Source organism: Carassius auratus, chromosome 32, assembly GCF_003368295.1.
Source record: "Carassius auratus strain Wakin chromosome 32, ASM336829v1, whole genome shotgun sequence".
Lineage (NCBI taxonomy): Eukaryota > Metazoa > Chordata > Actinopteri > Cypriniformes > Cyprinidae > Carassius > Carassius auratus.
Genome location: NC_039274.1, coordinates 29,921,684 through 29,939,189, shown reverse-complemented (window position 1 = coordinate 29,939,189; position 17,506 = coordinate 29,921,684). Strand labels below are relative to the sequence as shown.

General features: G+C 34.8%; 1 protein-coding gene across 2 annotated transcripts; it reads left to right on the top strand.

Annotated features, from left to right (window-relative positions):
- Window positions 1-4,574: 4,574 nt before the first annotated feature.
- On the top strand, window positions 4,575-14,183 carry LOC113052065 (mucin-3B-like). Of its 2 annotated transcripts, none has more exons than XM_026216349.1 (11): window positions 4,575-5,604; window positions 8,164-8,279; window positions 8,644-8,705; window positions 8,824-8,889; window positions 9,096-9,226; window positions 9,328-9,378; window positions 10,831-11,005; window positions 11,210-11,371; window positions 11,934-12,019; window positions 13,290-13,447; window positions 13,768-14,183. In XM_026216349.1, the coding sequence occupies exons 2-11, from the start codon at window positions 8,193-8,195 to the stop codon at window positions 13,810-13,812; spliced, it is 1,023 nt and encodes a 340-aa protein (XP_026072134.1). In that variant the 5' UTR covers window positions 4,575-5,604; window positions 8,164-8,192; the 3' UTR covers window positions 13,813-14,183. The 2 variants fall into 2 exon arrangements, with proteins under 2 accessions (XP_026072134.1, XP_026072132.1); XM_026216347.1 differs by having other exon boundaries at window positions 10,825-11,005.
- Window positions 14,184-17,506: the final 3,323 nt, after the last annotated feature.

Below are 17,506 nucleotides of genomic sequence, written 5' to 3'. Positions count from 1 at the left end.
AACTCAAATTCTGAAACTTATGTATTCAATTCGATGCACACAGACTGAAGTAGTTTAAGGTTTTTGGTACATTTAATTTTGATAATTTTATTCGGCAATAACAATATTGTAATAAATGGCTTTAAATTTTCCTGTCCAGCACCACGTCGTTTAATTAGCAAATGCTTTTGCGCCCATTTGTGCACCCATGGGTTTGCTGATCTAAAAAAGAGATGTGTTCAGGTGCATTGCTGGTGCATTGCTATTTTAAGGAGCTGAAAATAGACTGCGCCATAGACCAACTCAAACCTGGTCTAAAGTCTGGCGCAATGTTTTTTCTTTGTTATTTAAAGAGCGTGTTAATACAATGCTGAATAAAGTCATAGTTTTTGCTATTTTTGGACCAAAATGTATTTTCGATGCTTAAAACAATTCTAACTGACTCTCTGCTGTCACATGGGCATGGACAGTATACCGTGCACACAGTTTCAATGGAGGGACTGAGCTCTCTCGGACAAAATCAAAAATATCTTAAACCTCACACTTGCAAAACTCAGTTAGTGAGAGAATCATGCCAAAATTGTAAGTGCAGAGAAAATAAAGATGGAACTGTACATATCGGTTTATTTCAGGAAATTTTTATCCCACATGCACAACAAGTCATTTAGACATTTGCAACAGGTTTTTACACATACAGATTGGTTATATACAGTCAATCCATTTTGCAGTTCTTTAAACTGTTGTTATCGCTTGCAAATAACTATTCACAGGCTTGCAGAGCTTAATTTGACCGTCTTTTACTGAAAATTACGTTCCAGAAGTGTAAGTGCGGAAAATTTGAAGTCAGAAAAATGCAGATCATATTTATTTTGCTTTAGCATTAAGCTGCAGTTAAAAAAATTTATGCTTATAAGTAACAGCAAAATGGTGCAAATAATTTTTTCTTATGCCTGAAATGTAATTTACACCTTTACAAAGCTTCTCTTGCGCATGCAAATTTAATTTACGCTCACAGTCTTAACCTGAATAATCTTTAACTGACCACTCAGGTAATATTTTGTCTTCATAAAAATGTTCTGACCTCCCAAAAAATATGTCAAGGTTTGTGGACAGTTGTGAGGTTGAAAGATTAATCAGTAAAAGTCCAGAACTACTTTTATTTCCACTATCACTAGAGATATGAACAAACAAACCTAGCATTTGATATAGAACCATTTCATCAGGGTTATGAATAATACACCAAAAGTTTATGCGATATGTCAATGGCAAATAAGTACAGAAGCAATAAATTACTTTTTAAAACTTTGGAAAGATTAAATAGGCATTTAGAATAGGTGCAGGTGGCAGGTACTGGTGCAGGACACAATGCCACACGTGTACATTTGAACGGTAATAATTTGGGATGTTGACATAAAATTGATAAGGTGTGAAGTTGGGTATGCAGAGAAAAAAAATCAAATCTTGCAAGTTCATGTACAGTGCGTATGGTTATGTTTACACATCTAATAATGAGGCCATGCAGTGAGGCATAGCTAGCATATTGCATCAGATAAGGATTATATATTGTACATTTAGAATGTAATAATAAAACATTTAATTTATATGGGTGTTTTATTATTATTATTATTATTAGCCTTATATTATTAAAATTTATATGTAATAATAAATTCCTGTTGCTCCTGTGCTTTGGACAACTTGGGTTGTAGTCTTGCAAGCTTTTCATTTTTATTTATAACTGACTTAATGACTGCATGAAATGACGTTTTCTTCATAAACAGATTGCGTGTTTATACAGAAAATAGATTTCCATATAATTTCAGACATCATATCCCCTCAGAACAACAACATTTTATTAATGATTTTAGTAATTACAATGAACAAAATTATAAACTTATAGGCTTTTTGTATACATAGAAAAAGTCTTAGATCTTTGAGTCTAAGACTTAGACAGCTCATGAAAAATGGGGGCAAAATTATTTAATTGAAATGCTTAGAAATGTCATTAGACTTTCAATTCATATCACAAACTTCTTGAAAATCTACAAATGACTTTAACAGATGCTGTACAAAGATTAAAAGCTTGTGTTAATGCATAACACTTTTGCTGCTATTTGGGTATAATATGGTTAAGGTTAGAGACATGTTCGGTGGTATAGGTAGGTAGGTTACATGGTGGGTTAAGTTGTCAACAGTGTACAGGGGTCAATTTGATTGCCATGAGAGAACACTGTTACTTATTTTAACATAATAATAGGCTACATTTACCTTTACTTGTCCATTAACCTTTAACTTTACTTGTCCATAAGCTCATCAGCCAGCTAGAAAAAGAACGAGCATTTTTCTATATTTATGCGCTATTGAATTTTTATATTTTTACTTAAACCCATTGAAGATAGGCAGAACCTAGGTACGCAAAGAAGTTGGGGGACCAATTATTAAAATTTCTGTTTTACTCTAGTTCAGACTAAGAAAATTAGAATGTAGCCAATCCTTTAACTCACTGACACATGAAGATAAGGATGCCATCGACTAGGTAGAATGTGGTTGACAAACAGTATATATCTGAAGAACCTTCTTTGGCAACCAAGAATATTTTGTGAAACTTAAAGGTGTTTCAAAAAATGTTTAAGGTTCTTTATGAAACCATTTAGACAAAAAAAGGTTCTTCTATGGCATCGTGAAACACCTTTATTTTTAAGAGTGTATGACAGCATTTACAGTCTAGGATCCATTGAGGAGGAGCCCAAACTTCACTCAGTGGCCAAGTTATGTTTATGGTCCATGATATTGGTTTAGATAACAAACAAATTTTTTGTGACTGTAAATTTCAAGTTGGAAAAGACACATAGTTCCCATTTTAAATGAATCTTAGTTCCCAGGTCATCTATAAGATGGATTAAAATTATCATAAAGTCAAGAAAAGATGAGACATAAACACATAGCTAGTGGTTGACTGATTTTCTTATAGGAGCCAATGGCTCCTTACTCTTTTTTTTTTTTTTTGGCACCCTGAATTGACAATTCATATTTACAGAATGAAAAGTGCTGATTATTTTATATTTTTTCTTATACAAGCTTATACTGTTAACTTATTGTGTTGAAACAAGAATACAGGGCATTTTCAACAGATGTTCTACTGATAGAGCATAAATAGGCTCAGTGCTATACCAATAACAAGAACTGTTTCTGTTTCCACAGCAGATCTCGCTTCAGATTCACTTTCAAATACAGCAGAAACATCTACAACTCCAGATGACGGTACAACAGAGCTTTCTGCTGTAACTTCAACAGATCCTGCTGCAACTACAGTTGAAACCAATGATTCATCAAATACAGCAGAAACATCTACAACTCCAGATGACAGTACAACAGAGCTTTCTGCTTTAACTTCAACAGATCCTGCTGCAACTACAGTTGAAACCACTGATTCATCAAATACAGCAGAAACATCTACAACTCCAGATGACAGTACAACAGAGCTTTCTGCTTTAACTTCAACAGATCCTGCTGCAACTACAGTTGACGCCACTGATTCATCAAATACAGCAGAAACATCTACAACTCCAGATGACAGTACAACAGAGCTTTCTGCTTTAACTTCAACAGATCCTGCTGCAACTACAGCTGACACCACTTCATCAAATACAGCAGAAACATCTACAACTCCAGATGACAGTACAACAGAGCTTTCTGCTTTAACTTCAACAGATCCTGCTGCAACTACAGTTGACGCCACTGATTCATCAAATACAGCAGAAACATCTACAACTCCAGATGACAATACAACAGAGCTTTCTGCTTTAACGTCAACAGATCCTGCTGCAACTACAGTTGAAACCACTGATTCATCAAATACAGCAGAAACATCTACAACTCCAGATGACAGTACAACAGAGCTTTCTGCTTTAACTTCAACAGATCCTGCTGCAACTACAGCTGACACCACTTCATCAAATACAGCAGAAACATCTACAACTCCAGATGACAGTACAACAGAGCTTTCTGCTTTAACGTCAACAGATACTGCTGCAACTACAGCTGACACCACTTCATCAAATACAGCAGAAACATCTACAACTCCAGATGACAGTACAACAGAGCTTTCTGCTTTAACTTCAACAGATCCTGCTGCAACTACAGCTGACGCCACTGATTCATCAAATACAGCAGAAACATCTACAACTCCAGATGACAGTACAACAGAGCTTTCTGCTTTAACTTCAACAGATCCTGCTGCAACTACAGCTGACACCACTTCATCAAATACAGCAGAAACATCTACAACTCCAGATGACAGTACAACAGAGCTTTCTGCTTTAACTTCAACAGATCCTGCTGCAACTACAGTTGACACCACTGATTCATCAAATACAGCAGAAACATCTACCACTCCAGATGACAGTACAACAGAGCTTTCTGCTTTAACTTCAACAGATCCTGCTGCAACTACAGTTGACACCACTTCATCAAATACAGCAGAAACATCTATAACTCCAGATGACAGTACAACAGAGCTTTCTGCTTTAACTTCAACAGATCCTGCTGCAACTACAGCTGACACCACTTACTCAATAACAGCAGAAACATCTACAACTCCAGATGATAGTACAACAGAGCTTTCTGCTTTAACCTCAACAGATCCTGCCGCAACTACAGTTGACACCACTGATTCATCAAATACAGCAGAAACATCTACAACTCCAGATGACAGTACAACAGAGCTTTCTGCTTTAACTTCAACAGATCCTGCTGCAACTACAGCTGACACCACTTCATCAAATACAGCAGAAACATCTACAACTCCAGATGACAGTACAACAGAGCTTTCTGCTTTAACTTCAACAGATCCTGCTGCAACTACAGTTGACACCACTGATTCATCAAATACAGCAGAAACATCTACAACTCCAGATGACAGTACAACAGAGCTTTCTGCTTTAACTTCAACAGATCCTGCTGCAACTACAGCTGACACCACTTCATCAAATACAGCAGAAACATCTACAACTCCAGATGACAGTACAACAGAGCTTTCTGCTTTAACTTCAACAGATCCTGCTGCAACTACAGTTGACACCACTGATTCATCAAATACAGCAGAAACATCTACAACTCCAGATGACAGTACAACAGAGCTTTCTGCTTTAACTTCAACAGATCCTGCTGCAACTACAGCTGACACCACTTCATCAAATACAGCAGAAACATCTATAACTCCAGATGACAGTACAACAGAGCTTTCTGCTGTAACGTCAACAGATCCTGCTGCAACTACAGTTGACACCACTTCATCAAATACAGCAGAAACATCTACAACTCCAGATGACAGTACAACAGAGCTTTCTGCTGTAACGTCAACAGATACTGCTGCAACTACAGTTGACACCACTCTTGTGACAGAAGACAGTGCACCTACGCCAGCCTCAACGACAGCTGATTTCACAACTACAAAAGAAGTTATAACAACAAGAACAAGTTCTACTCAGTCAACGTCCAAAACCACAACTGTCAAACCTATTCATTGTGAAAATGGTGGAACTCCACAATCAGACAACAAGGCTTGTTTGTGTCCAAAAGGTTTTACGGGGAGCTACTGCAGTACTGTTGTAACTGAAATTGTTCCAGGTCTGTCTATCAAATTAGTTTTTCTAATAATGTTGGTGGCTGACAAATTGGGATCTTGCTTTGAGAGACCATTCTTCTTAGATTGTAAACTAGGGCTGTGCAAAAAAACCGAATGCGATTTTCATGCGCATCTTGACAGTAAAGGCACTTCTGTGATTAGTAGCATATCTCCAGCACGTGCATTCAGATCAGGATTGCCAGGTTTTCAAAAAAAAAAACTGCCCAATTACTTCTCAAAACTAGCCCAATCGCGTTTCGTTCCGGGCGATAAAATAATTTTTTTTTGGTGGGGTTCCCTTGGTAAAATTTGCATTTTAGGGGCTAAATATCATTTTATTGGGATTCGGGTCACTTCAACCCGCGGGCATGAAAAACAACCGCGTTGTTTGGAACACACAACTGCCTGAACACTTGTTTGGAAGGATGGGGCTTTGCAACGTTCCAGTTCCAAGTGGTATGGGTATGTTTTTCCAGTGTTATCCAATCTCACTGAGTGGGTAGGGGGCAGTCGGCTCGCACAGTCACTGGAAGGGGCAGCATCCATGCCGCTTTTTGAAGGGATTAGGGATGCAATGATACCATTTTTTCAAAACCTATCCGATACAGAAAATTCTGAGTATCTGCCGATACCGCTCCAATCCGATTCCAGTGCAGTTTTTTTAAATTCAATGTAGAATTTCTATACTTCTCTGTGTTGACCTGATCGTCACTCTTTTGTCTATATCTACTACATATAGACAACTTCATTTGAATGAAAAATTAAAATTGAAAAAATATATAATCGCAAACTATGAAAAAAATACTATTATAAACTTAGGTTAGTGGATAGTTCAGCAGCAAACTATACTCAAATCAAGGGTGCACAATAATTTTATAAAATCTAGTGAAATATTTTATTTACAAATAAAAGTGAATGTCTAAAACCTGGTAAAATGTTACACATTGCTCTTTGTATTGTGAAAACAAGTATATAAATTTATATAGAAATCTAAAAGACGTTTCTTTTAAATGTATAGCATAGTAATAAAGGCAGCAACATGATAGTTAGGACAGAATAAGAAAATATATTACTAATCTTTGACTGCACAGAAAAGTATTATAATACTAATGCACCAATATAGAGCAGCACTGAGCAATTTTGTGCATCCTGTGCGCAGAATAACAAGCTTGAAACAACACAGTGTCACAGTGTGCAGGCTGAGCAGCCCTACAAATCAAGATAGAAAAGATAGTACAAACACACATGCTGCTCTGCCCGTGTTCATCTTCAGTTCTGTCTTCACAGCAGTTCAGTCAGTGTACTGTTTGAGTAAATGAATTACTCCAGGATATTGGTTTATTTTGACTCAAAGGGAGTGTCAGCCATGTTAAAAGAGTTGAATAACTTAAGTAATTTGTGGATTAATGCTTACTGGAGACGCAATATGTTTCAAACGATTCAGTCCGATATGATGAACTGGTTCAACCGGTTCACTAAGAAGAACCGTTTAAATCAAACCGGATATCACTAGTACAAAGAGAAGAGTTATTGATACGTAGTGTATTAAATCAGTCATTAGTTTATTGAGCCTTTTCTTTGAACAGTTTTGAACCTCAGTTACTGTGCGCTCTTGAAGAGAGTTTCATCATTTTGACTGTAGTAACCGAATGCAGCACGCAGTTTGATTGCTGAATGGAGGATGACAGACAGCCGCAGTGGAAAGAAGTGTTTAGGTGAACTTAAATTTAATGACTTAAGTATTAATCTGTACCTCACATTGAACAATGGAACAGCTTCAGAACACTTGAAATATAGTGCACAAAAACGTTTTAATGCTTTACAATGTTTTTGTGCCTTGGGGGGCTCAACAATAACAGAGAATAGTATATGCACAATATCGGATTTGGATTGGTCTTGTCTGACCGATATCGATCCACAGAAGATGCCAGTGTCTGAGACGATCCCGATCCCGAGTATCGGATCGATGCACCCCTAGTAGTCTTAGAACTGGGACATCTCGTCCTGTCCCCACGACTGCTGTACCACCGCTAAGCGGCCGGGTTCCTGGCTCGGCTCCTCAGCACAAACCTGGTATGCATTGCACCAGCTGTATTTTTATGGTCACACTGTGATTTTAGCGGCAGCTGGGTGCAATCATCCCATGCCAATATCCATTGGCTCATTTAATTTACACTTGAAGTAGATCGGTCTCTCGTGACGTGACATGACGTGACGTTACATGACGTGAAGTTTCTGTTCCCTCCTTCAGGGAACAAGGGTTGCATACGCAACCGAGACGTTACTGCAGTTGTTTTTCCAGTGAGATCTATCTCATTAATTTGAATTTAGTGCATTACAATTTCTTCAAATATGCATAAACGTGTAGTTAAAAAATGGCATAATTCCAAGTTTTTTAAATGCAACAGATACCTAGTTACAAATCACATCCACCAGGCTACATGAGACAGGCGGATACCCTTTCTAGTTTGTATTAGTAGTCACTAATACTTTTCTTAAAATATATATTTTTTTAAGTTATATACTTGTTTGTTTTAAAATTTAATTTATTTTTGTTTCAGATGTCCTTGAAAGGACAGTCGATATTACGATGGAAATAAATGAAAAATTTACAGATGACCATACAAACCCATCATCAGATGCATATCAAGATTTTTTAAAAAGATTCAATGAAACAGTAAGTATTGTGGTTTTAGATGGCTTGATCACTTAAATATTATTGCCCAGAAACTTTGAGTGATGATGTGTCTGCATAAATTTAAAAAACAAAATGCATAAATTTACAAAAAAAAAATACTAGTTTAATCTATTTCTATATTAAAAGTACAGTAATTTAAGTGAAGTTAGTTATTTTAGTTCTGAAAAAAAGCTCTAACTTTTAATCATTTGTTTGCAGATGCCCCTTTGTATGATAAGTTGTTACCTATGCAATATTTTTAAGTGACTTAAGTGTTCAAAACGTTCACAAACAATATTTTGGACAGCAGAGGTCATAATTTTTTGGGCTTAAAATATTACAAATATATTTTATTCAATTATAGGTGGTAAACTCTTATGAAAAAGAAATACCCAATTTTTTGCGTGTGGAGAACATAATTCTAAGGTAATTCATCTACTTTGATATCACAAGTTATTTTGTAATTCTACTTATTCCCTTACAATGACTGACTATTAAGTCTTAATTCAATCTCAATTCAATCGTGATTTTTTTCATGTCAAAGTGCTGGTGGACCATTACAACGTAGTCAAAGAAGAAAAAGAAGCTTGCCTTTGAAGGAAACTATAAGGTAACAGCACAAAATGTAATTAACCAAATATATAGACAGTAACAAATACTTTTACTTTAATCAGTCAAAACCTTGTATTATAGCCACAATCCAAGATAACCTAAATTTACAGCTTTAAAACACAAAAAACAAACACACCAATTAAAAAAAATAAACAAATAATTAAACTTTATTTTTTCTTTCTTTCTTTCTTTCTTTCTTTCAAGTGATACGGCTAGTCTGAAAGTTGAGCACGATATCCTTCTTAACATTGAAAATGACAAAAACCCCACAGATACTTATGAAAACATTGTCAAGAATGTGGCAATTGTTCTTGATGGCATAAAAAACAAAACAGGTAGATCATCATATGCATTTTTCCTTTGATATAAATGGGTACTGTATACATTATTAATCTATGTTTGTAAATTTTATTTGTATTTTTTATTTTTATTCTAGACTCAGGATTGGTTTTAAATAAAGCCACTGCATCAGAGACTGATCTCAATGGTGAGTTTCCAGTAACTTGTATTTTAACTTACTGTGCTATGAGCAAGAAGAATAGTGAGTTTTTGTTTTATCCAGCAGTATTTACTCAATGCAACTTATAACATCCAGGTGATAGATATAACACCAACATGTATAAAAAAAAAAAAAAAAAGCCACTGAGTTGGAAAAAGGATCACCCCCCTTGTGTCAGTATTTTGTTGAACCACCTTTTGCTTTAGTTACAGCCTTTAGTTTCTTGGGATATATTGTCTTTACTAACTTTGAAGTAAAACAAAAACTGTGTCCGTCTATTTCATGCTGCAAAAAGCAACAAAATTTGTTTATTTAAGCGGGGGAGTTTCCTTTCTTTACTCCCTGTAGATTCGAAAAAGAAGGCATGTTTGGAGTACATACAAAATGCAAAAAAAGTGTTGCTGTTGTGCAGTGAGACCAAAATATGTAAAGTGAGAATTTTATGCTAGCCAAACCTTAAAAACACCACATCTACAGCACAGACCAAAAGTTTGGAAACATGACTATTTTTAATGTTTTTGAAAGAAGTTTCTTCTGCTCATCAAGCCTGCATTTATTTGATCAAAAATACCGAAAAAAATGTAATATTGTGATATATTATTACAATTTAAAATAATTGTTTTTAAATGTATTATACTTTAAATTATCATTTATTTCTGTGATGCAAAGCTGAATTTTTAGGATCATTATCACATGAAATCATTCTAATATGATGATTCATTATCAAAGTTGTAAACAGTTCTGCTGCTTAATATTTTTTCAGAACATGTGATACGTTTTTAGGATACTTTGATGAATAAAAAGTAAAAAAAAAAAAAAAAAAAAGAAGCTATGTTTTTAAAATATAAATATTTTGTAATAACAATATACACTACTGGTCAGTAATTTGGGGTCAGTAATTTCTTTTCTTTTCTTTTGAATAAATGCAGTTCTTTTTAACCTTTTATTCATCAAATATATTAGACAGCAGAACTGTTTCCAACACAATTATTATTTTTAAGTATATTCAAATAGAAAACTATTATTTTAAGTTGTAATAATATTTCACAATATTACTGTTTTTTCTGTATTTTTGATCAAATAAATACAGGCTTGATGAGCAGAAGAAACTTATTTCAAAAACATAAAAAATAGTCATGTTTCCAAACTTTTGGTCTGTGCTGTATATCAAATGACAGTGTTGACAGCATGGTGTTGTGGAGCTGCTTTTGATCTTTAATGATAGGTCATTGTGTTAAAAGAGAAGAAATAATGGATTTTGAAAAATAAAGGGAAATCTTAGAGGAGAAGTTTCAACAGTCGAATGGTCCCAAGCACAAGGCCAAATAAACATAAGATTTGTATTCGAATCAAGAAATTTTTTAATTGTCTGAATTCTTTAATTTATTAATTTTATCTTATCTATTATGACTTACATTTTTTTAATTTCCACAGTCAAAGAGGTGTGTATCAAGGCACTGGAAGGAATTCCTGAAAATTTCCAAAAATATTATGAAGCAGTTCTGCTGGGTGGCAAAGTGGAATGTGTGACTCCATGCAATGGAAATCATAAAAATGCAAAGATTTGTAAGAACAGCGGCACCTGTGAAGTTTCTTCTCAGGGCCCATCCTGCTAGTATGTACATTTGTTTACATTTTAATTTTTTTTTATTTTTTAGACTTGACTGACAAAGAGAGGTACTTCTTTCTTTAGGGGGTGTGGTGGTTAAAGATCTGTACTGAAAACTTGATTTAAATGAAACCAATTCAAAAGTTGCACAAAAATATGCAGATGTTTCTCTGAAAATCTAAAAGGACTTGCAATGCATTTTTGCTCTAGTTGTCCCTATAATGATGACCTCTGGTACTTGGGAGCGGATTGCAGTTTACAGGTGCACAAAATTGGATTTTATGCTGGATTGGGATCAGTGGCAGCCATAGCGGTATTAACTGTAGCATTCCTGACAGCTTATCTAATTATAAACAAACGGACAGTAAAGAGGTAAGTAATTTCATGCACTTTATTAAACTGCTGGTTCAGTTCAGCAATGTACTTGTGATGTCTGGTGGTGTGTTCTTGAGGTCATGCCAAGGCGATTTAATCATGTTGAGGTCAGGACATTGACTGGGACATTCCAGAAGGCATGTTTTCTCCTGCAGAATAATTTACTCCCGTCCTTTGGATCGTTGAACTGTGGCATCACCTGTTATCTGTTGTTATCTGTTATCTGTATCATCAGTAAACAGACAGATGGCCTGCAGAATGTCCTGATAAACATCATGTAAAATTGTAAAAATCCATGTTTCCAGAAAAGCAGGCTGCCTGGAGCTGTTTACTGTTAATTTGACACTTTTTGTAATTTCTAATATTATTTGATTATTTAGCTGTACTCTTGAAATATATGAAGGCTACTATCCTGTGTGATTCAAATCAGCCCCCCTAAAAATCTGTGAACAATCTTTCATTTATATGTCAATGTAGTATTTGTGTCGGACAAAAGAGACACCCTAACATAAATGTGTTTTTATACCTTCCTGTCCATAACTTTATTTCCATCTCACAGGAACAAGGACATTAAGCAAGAGCTCGTGAAAGAATGGTTAGAGGATGACTTTGAATGGCCACCACAAAAGAAAACATCATACACAGGTATCAAATATCAAAACAAAACAAAAACATACATTTTCTGCATCATTCAACAATTATAACCTGTATTTGAACCATTCACCAAATTATTATTTCTTTTGTGTACAATTTTCTAAAATTGACAATACTTTTAATAATTAGTTTTGTAATCACTTGGTATTAAATACGTATATTATGCAGTATATTATTCCAAAATGAAGAAGAAAAAAGAAAGAAGTTAAATTACATATTTTATGAACCTGTTGTGATCTAATATAAACTTGCCAAGAGATAAGGATGTAAAACTATATTGGAGCAGACAGCCTGTGAGTGAAGTGCTGTTAATTTCAATAGTAAAGATGCGTAGTACATATTTAAGCATATTCAGGAGTTTCTCTGTGAGTTTGAGAATAAACTAAGCAAGCTGCAACAAATGTGCACTACTGTTTAAAAGTTTTGGATCAGTAAGACTAGTAATGTTTTTTAAAGAAGTCTCTTATGCTCATCAAGGCTGCATTTATATGAATCATCTTGCAAATTGTTATTACAATATAATATCATCTTGCAAATTTTTATTACAATATTAAATAATGGTTTCTATTTTAATATCCTTTAAAATATAACTTATTTCTGTTTTGCAAACCTAAATTTCCATCAGCCATTACTCCAGTATAAAGTGCCACATGATCCGTTAGAAATCATTCTAATATATGCTGATTTATTGTTAGAATTATCAATGCTCTGCTGCCAAATAATTTTTGGGAAACTGATTCAGAAACTTTTTTCAGGATTCTCTGATGAATAAAAAACTAAAAAGAGCAGCATTTATTATAAGTATAAATCTTTACTTAACAATTTAACACATCCTTGCTGAATAAAACTTTTAATAAAAAAAAAAAGAAAGAATAAAAATGTACTAACCCCAAACTTTTGAACGGTCGCATATATTGTTATAAATGATTTCTATTTTAAATAAATGCTCTTCTTTTTAATTTTTTTATTCATCAAAGAATCCTGATTAAAAAAGTAGCACAGGTTCCAAAAACATATTAAGCAGCAAACAGTTTCTAGCACTGATACTAAATTAGTATATAAGAATGATTTTTGAAGGATCATGAGACACTGAAGACTGCGAATGATGCTAAAAATCGTTCTGATGCCAAGATTTTGACTGGTATTTATTTTTATATTGATGTTCAGTCCAATAAGTGCATTGTAATCTATTTTCTTTTTCTCATGGGATATTCATTTTATGCTTTAAAAAGTCTCTGATGATTTTTTTTTATATTTGCAGCTGACCGATATGATAACCCAGTATACTCACCAGGAGGCAGACATACACAGGACAGTTTTGGAAACTATAAACCATATTTCTCTGCAAATCAGTCTTACACCCAGAATTTCTCTCCTGAACCTAGTATTGATCTCCGGTATATTCAGAGGGATCAGTTTGTGAGTACTGAGAGGATACACAAATATACATTTTGATACATATGTCGTTCTTACAAATAGTCAATATACAAAAAAAATTAGCTATTACATCCTGCAACAAGGCTCCACTAGAATTATCTTTCTTAATTCACTTCAATCTGGTTAATAAAGAAAATATACATTTTAATTTCTGACTTAAACACAATTAAATATTTCCATAGAAGATTCTCATTACAAATAACTAATGATTTTTCTGTTGAATTCAGTGGAATTCAAGCATTTTAACAGCATCACTGTCGTGGCTTTTCCATAATTCCTCACTCCTTGTTTTTTCTTAACAGATGAAAATGGACAGACCTCAGATCCGTTCATCTTTTGAAACTTAATATTCTATGTGTTTGGAAACACAAGCATTACACCTTTGTATGACATGCTGAATGTATCTATTGTTTATTTTTAAAATACAGTCTTGATCCATCAGAACTTAATCAGTTGCTGAGCATTGTATTTATACCACACAATTTAGCAGTTGTACAATTCTGCACATTTTCTGTACCTCAATGTGTGACTAATATAATCTGACCATATTGTGTTATGTATGTATCCCATGATGAAGAAAAAGCAGTAGAACTTCAGATATGCCCTGCTTATCTTCGGATATGTTATTAAAATAATCAATGTAGTAAAGTTAGATATCTTGTAGTTATCTTCTTATCGTTTTTACCTTATTGCTCCTTAAGGTATCATTTCTTATCATTTTTTATTATGAAAGTGCATTAATATAAACTTGTTTGTAAATTACATATTAACCACAAATTATTTATTATCATTATACTCCACACGCTTATGCTAAAATAAATTATATTCTCACTTGCTTGTCTTGGTTGTCTTTTTCCTCTAAATGCAATCAAATTCAACAAAGTGATATCTTGAGATATTGTGTATTGCACTATAAGAAAACATAAAATATCATGAGCTCGTATAGGGACAGATAATCTTCACAAAACAGCATTCCCAATTATTTTCATGCCTCTTGATTAGTTATTTTCATTACTTTTTAATGTTTTCCTATTAATTGACACACAACAAAAGCACTGTTAATGGGGCTTCCTCACTACATATTCTACCCCTCAATTTATTCCTTACAGATTACATTGTTACATAACTTTTTTTGGCAACACTGAACAATTATCCTCAACATTTTAAACATGACTAGTCAAGATTTTAAGATAATTGCTTTCAAACTGTGATTTCAACTTTCCAAAACGTTGTGTGTGTTTGTGTTTGTATCTTAACCTAGTGTTTCACAAAGTGAGCTGCTTTATCTCCGATATCTTATCATCAACAGCATGTCAGACAATCATAAGCATAATCAGGAAATAGAAATTGATAATCTGCTGCTCTGCAATCAGTATTGAGAAATGTTACAAATGGTAGCATCACCTAACTTGATGTACCTAGATCTCTGGTGCAATGAGACTCAAGGGTCATTGTGCAAACATATTACTCACTTGTGTAGTGTAAATAGTTTAAGTCTTTGATTCTTTTAATTGTGATGATTTTGGCTCACATTTAACAAAAACCCACCAATTCATGATCTTAACAAATTAGAATACTTCATAAGACCAATTAAAAAAATAAAAATGTTTAGTGAATTGTTGGCCTTCTGGAAAGTATGTTCATTTACTGGAGATGTACTCAGTACTTGGTAGAGGCTCCTTTTGCTTTAATTACTGCCTTAATTCAGCGTGGCATGGAGGTGTTCAGTTTGTGGCACTGCTAAGGTGGTATGGAAGCCCAGGTTTTTTTGACAGTGGCCTTCAGCTCATCTGCATTGTTTTTTCTCTTGTTTCTTATTTTCCTCTTGACAATACCCCACAGATTCTCCATGGGGTTCAGGTCTGGCGAGTTTGCTGGCCAGTCAAGCACACAAACACCATGGTCATTTAACCAACTTTTGGTGCTTTTTGCAGTGTGGCCAGGTGCCAAATCATGCTGGACCAACACCAGCAGGTGACATTGCACCCTAAATCATCACAGACTGTGGAAACTTAACACTGGACTTCAAGCAACTTGGGCTATGAGCTTCTCCATCCTTCCTCCAGACTCTAGAACCTTAGTTTCCAACTGAAATACAAAACTTGCTCTCATCTGAAAAAAAAGGACTTTGAACCAATGGGCAACAGTCCAGTTCTTCTCCTTAGCCCAGGTAAGACGCCTCTGACGTTGTCTGTGGTACAGGAGTGGCTTAAGAGGAATATAACAATCCTAAGGCTGCGGTTCTCTCAGTTGCATCTTTTTCTTCCACACTTTTTCCTTCCACTCAACTTTCTGTTAACATGCTTGGATACAGCACTCTGTGAACAGCCAGCTTCTTTGGCAATGAATGTTTGTGGCTTACCCTCCTTGTGAAGGGTGTCAGATCAGCAGTCTTCCCCATGATTGTGTGGCCTAGTGAACCAAACTGAGAGACCATTTTGAAAGCTTAGGAAACATTTGTAGGTGTTTTGAGTTGATTAGCTGATTGCCATGTCACCATATTCTAATTTGGAATGGGGGGGGGGGGAATCCATCATAATTAAAAGAACCGAAGACTTAAACTACATGCATGAGTTTCACAATTTGAGTTGAATGAATGAAGTGAACTTTTCCATGACATTCTAATTTATTGAAATGCACCTGTATTTGAATTTTGGTTCATAACTCTGGAACTCTGGCTTCTGAAGCCTTGAGCCAAGTTCTACAAGAATCCATACATCCAATTAAATTTTTATGGAAATTTTTATGGAAAACCTACCTTTTCTAACTCCTCCTGGTCCGTTGGTTTCATTTGCATGAAAATTGGCACACTATGGTTGTTCACATTACCCACATTCTAAGTTTGTGTGTGTGTTTGTGTGTGTGTATGTGTGTGTGTGTGTGTGTGTGTGTGTGTGTGTGTGTGTGTGTGTGTGTGTGTGTGTGTGCGTGTGTGTCTGTTTTACAGCAAACTTACTTTAACTTACTTGATCACAATCATCATTCTGAATTTTACAAATATTTATTAGATATAACAATGAATACTTTATATGCACAACAGAAGGAGTAGAAAAGCTGGAATTTGGGCTCATGCCTGAGGTAGAAGGCCGACATGGGGTTTCAACAGAGGGTAGACTGTAGAAAGCGGGTTGTTTGTATGAAGGGATGTGGAGGGTCAGAGTACATCTGATGACAAAGTTAAAAACAAACTAAAAATTATGCAACATTTTATCTGCTATAAGAGTGATTAAGATTATAAAGGTTATAAAAGAAGTCAAACATTGAACACTGTAACTGACTAACAAGTGTTGAGTACTTTGTTATCTAGGTGTGCTATAAATAGGAGTCATAAATAAGCTTAAGCTTTCTGTTTTAGAGATTTTAGTGGTGGAAATTCACCTTAAGTTGTGGAGTAAATGCGATCAAGGTATATACAGTGCCTTCATTTTTTTCAGATTTTATTATGTTGCTGCCTTATAATAAACTTCTTTAAATTTGTTTTTTTTTCCAAATCTACACTCCATGCACCATAATGACAATTAATTATATATATATATATATATATATATATATATATATATATATATATATATATATATATATATATATATATATATATATATATATATATATATATAAATTGAATATTTTCACTCACTCAAACTGGCACCGATAACTTCCACACCATATAATTAACGTTACAAGATAAAGCTGTAGGACATCGCCAAATTCGTTCACTTTGTTCACACAGCTTCGTTGATGCAGTGCTTCACGGCAGCAATCAAATAGAATGATTCATAATAAAGTAGATGAAAATTAACTTTATATACTTCCGTAAAAGTCCGTTAGTCACAAGAAGTCCGTAGAGTGTTCCCTTTGTCATTTTAGCGTTCAGAAGGCTGCTCGCGAGCGCCCCCTTACGAGTCATGCGCCCTCGATCTGGCTCACTGGGGCGTGCTCCGCAAGCAGACTTCTACCCGACAGTCACGAAAGTGCGGATTTAGCGGATTTAGAGAAAGACTGCGAGGGTTTATGGTGCCGTTTGGGACAGGGCCCCTGTAG

Bases quoted from the DNA above. Each gene is read 5' to 3' on its own strand.
- LOC113052065 (XM_026216347.1), top strand. From the start codon at position 8,193: ATGGAAATAAATGAAAAATTTACAGATGACCATACAAACCCATCATCA. The intron at 8,280-8,643 runs GTAAGTATTGTG...ATTCAATTATAG, and splicing joins TAAAAAGATTCAATGAAACA to GTGGTAAACTCTTATGAAAA. The intron at 9,227-9,327 runs GTAGATCATCAT...TTTTTATTCTAG, and splicing joins TGGCATAAAAAACAAAACAG to ACTCAGGATTGGTTTTAAAT.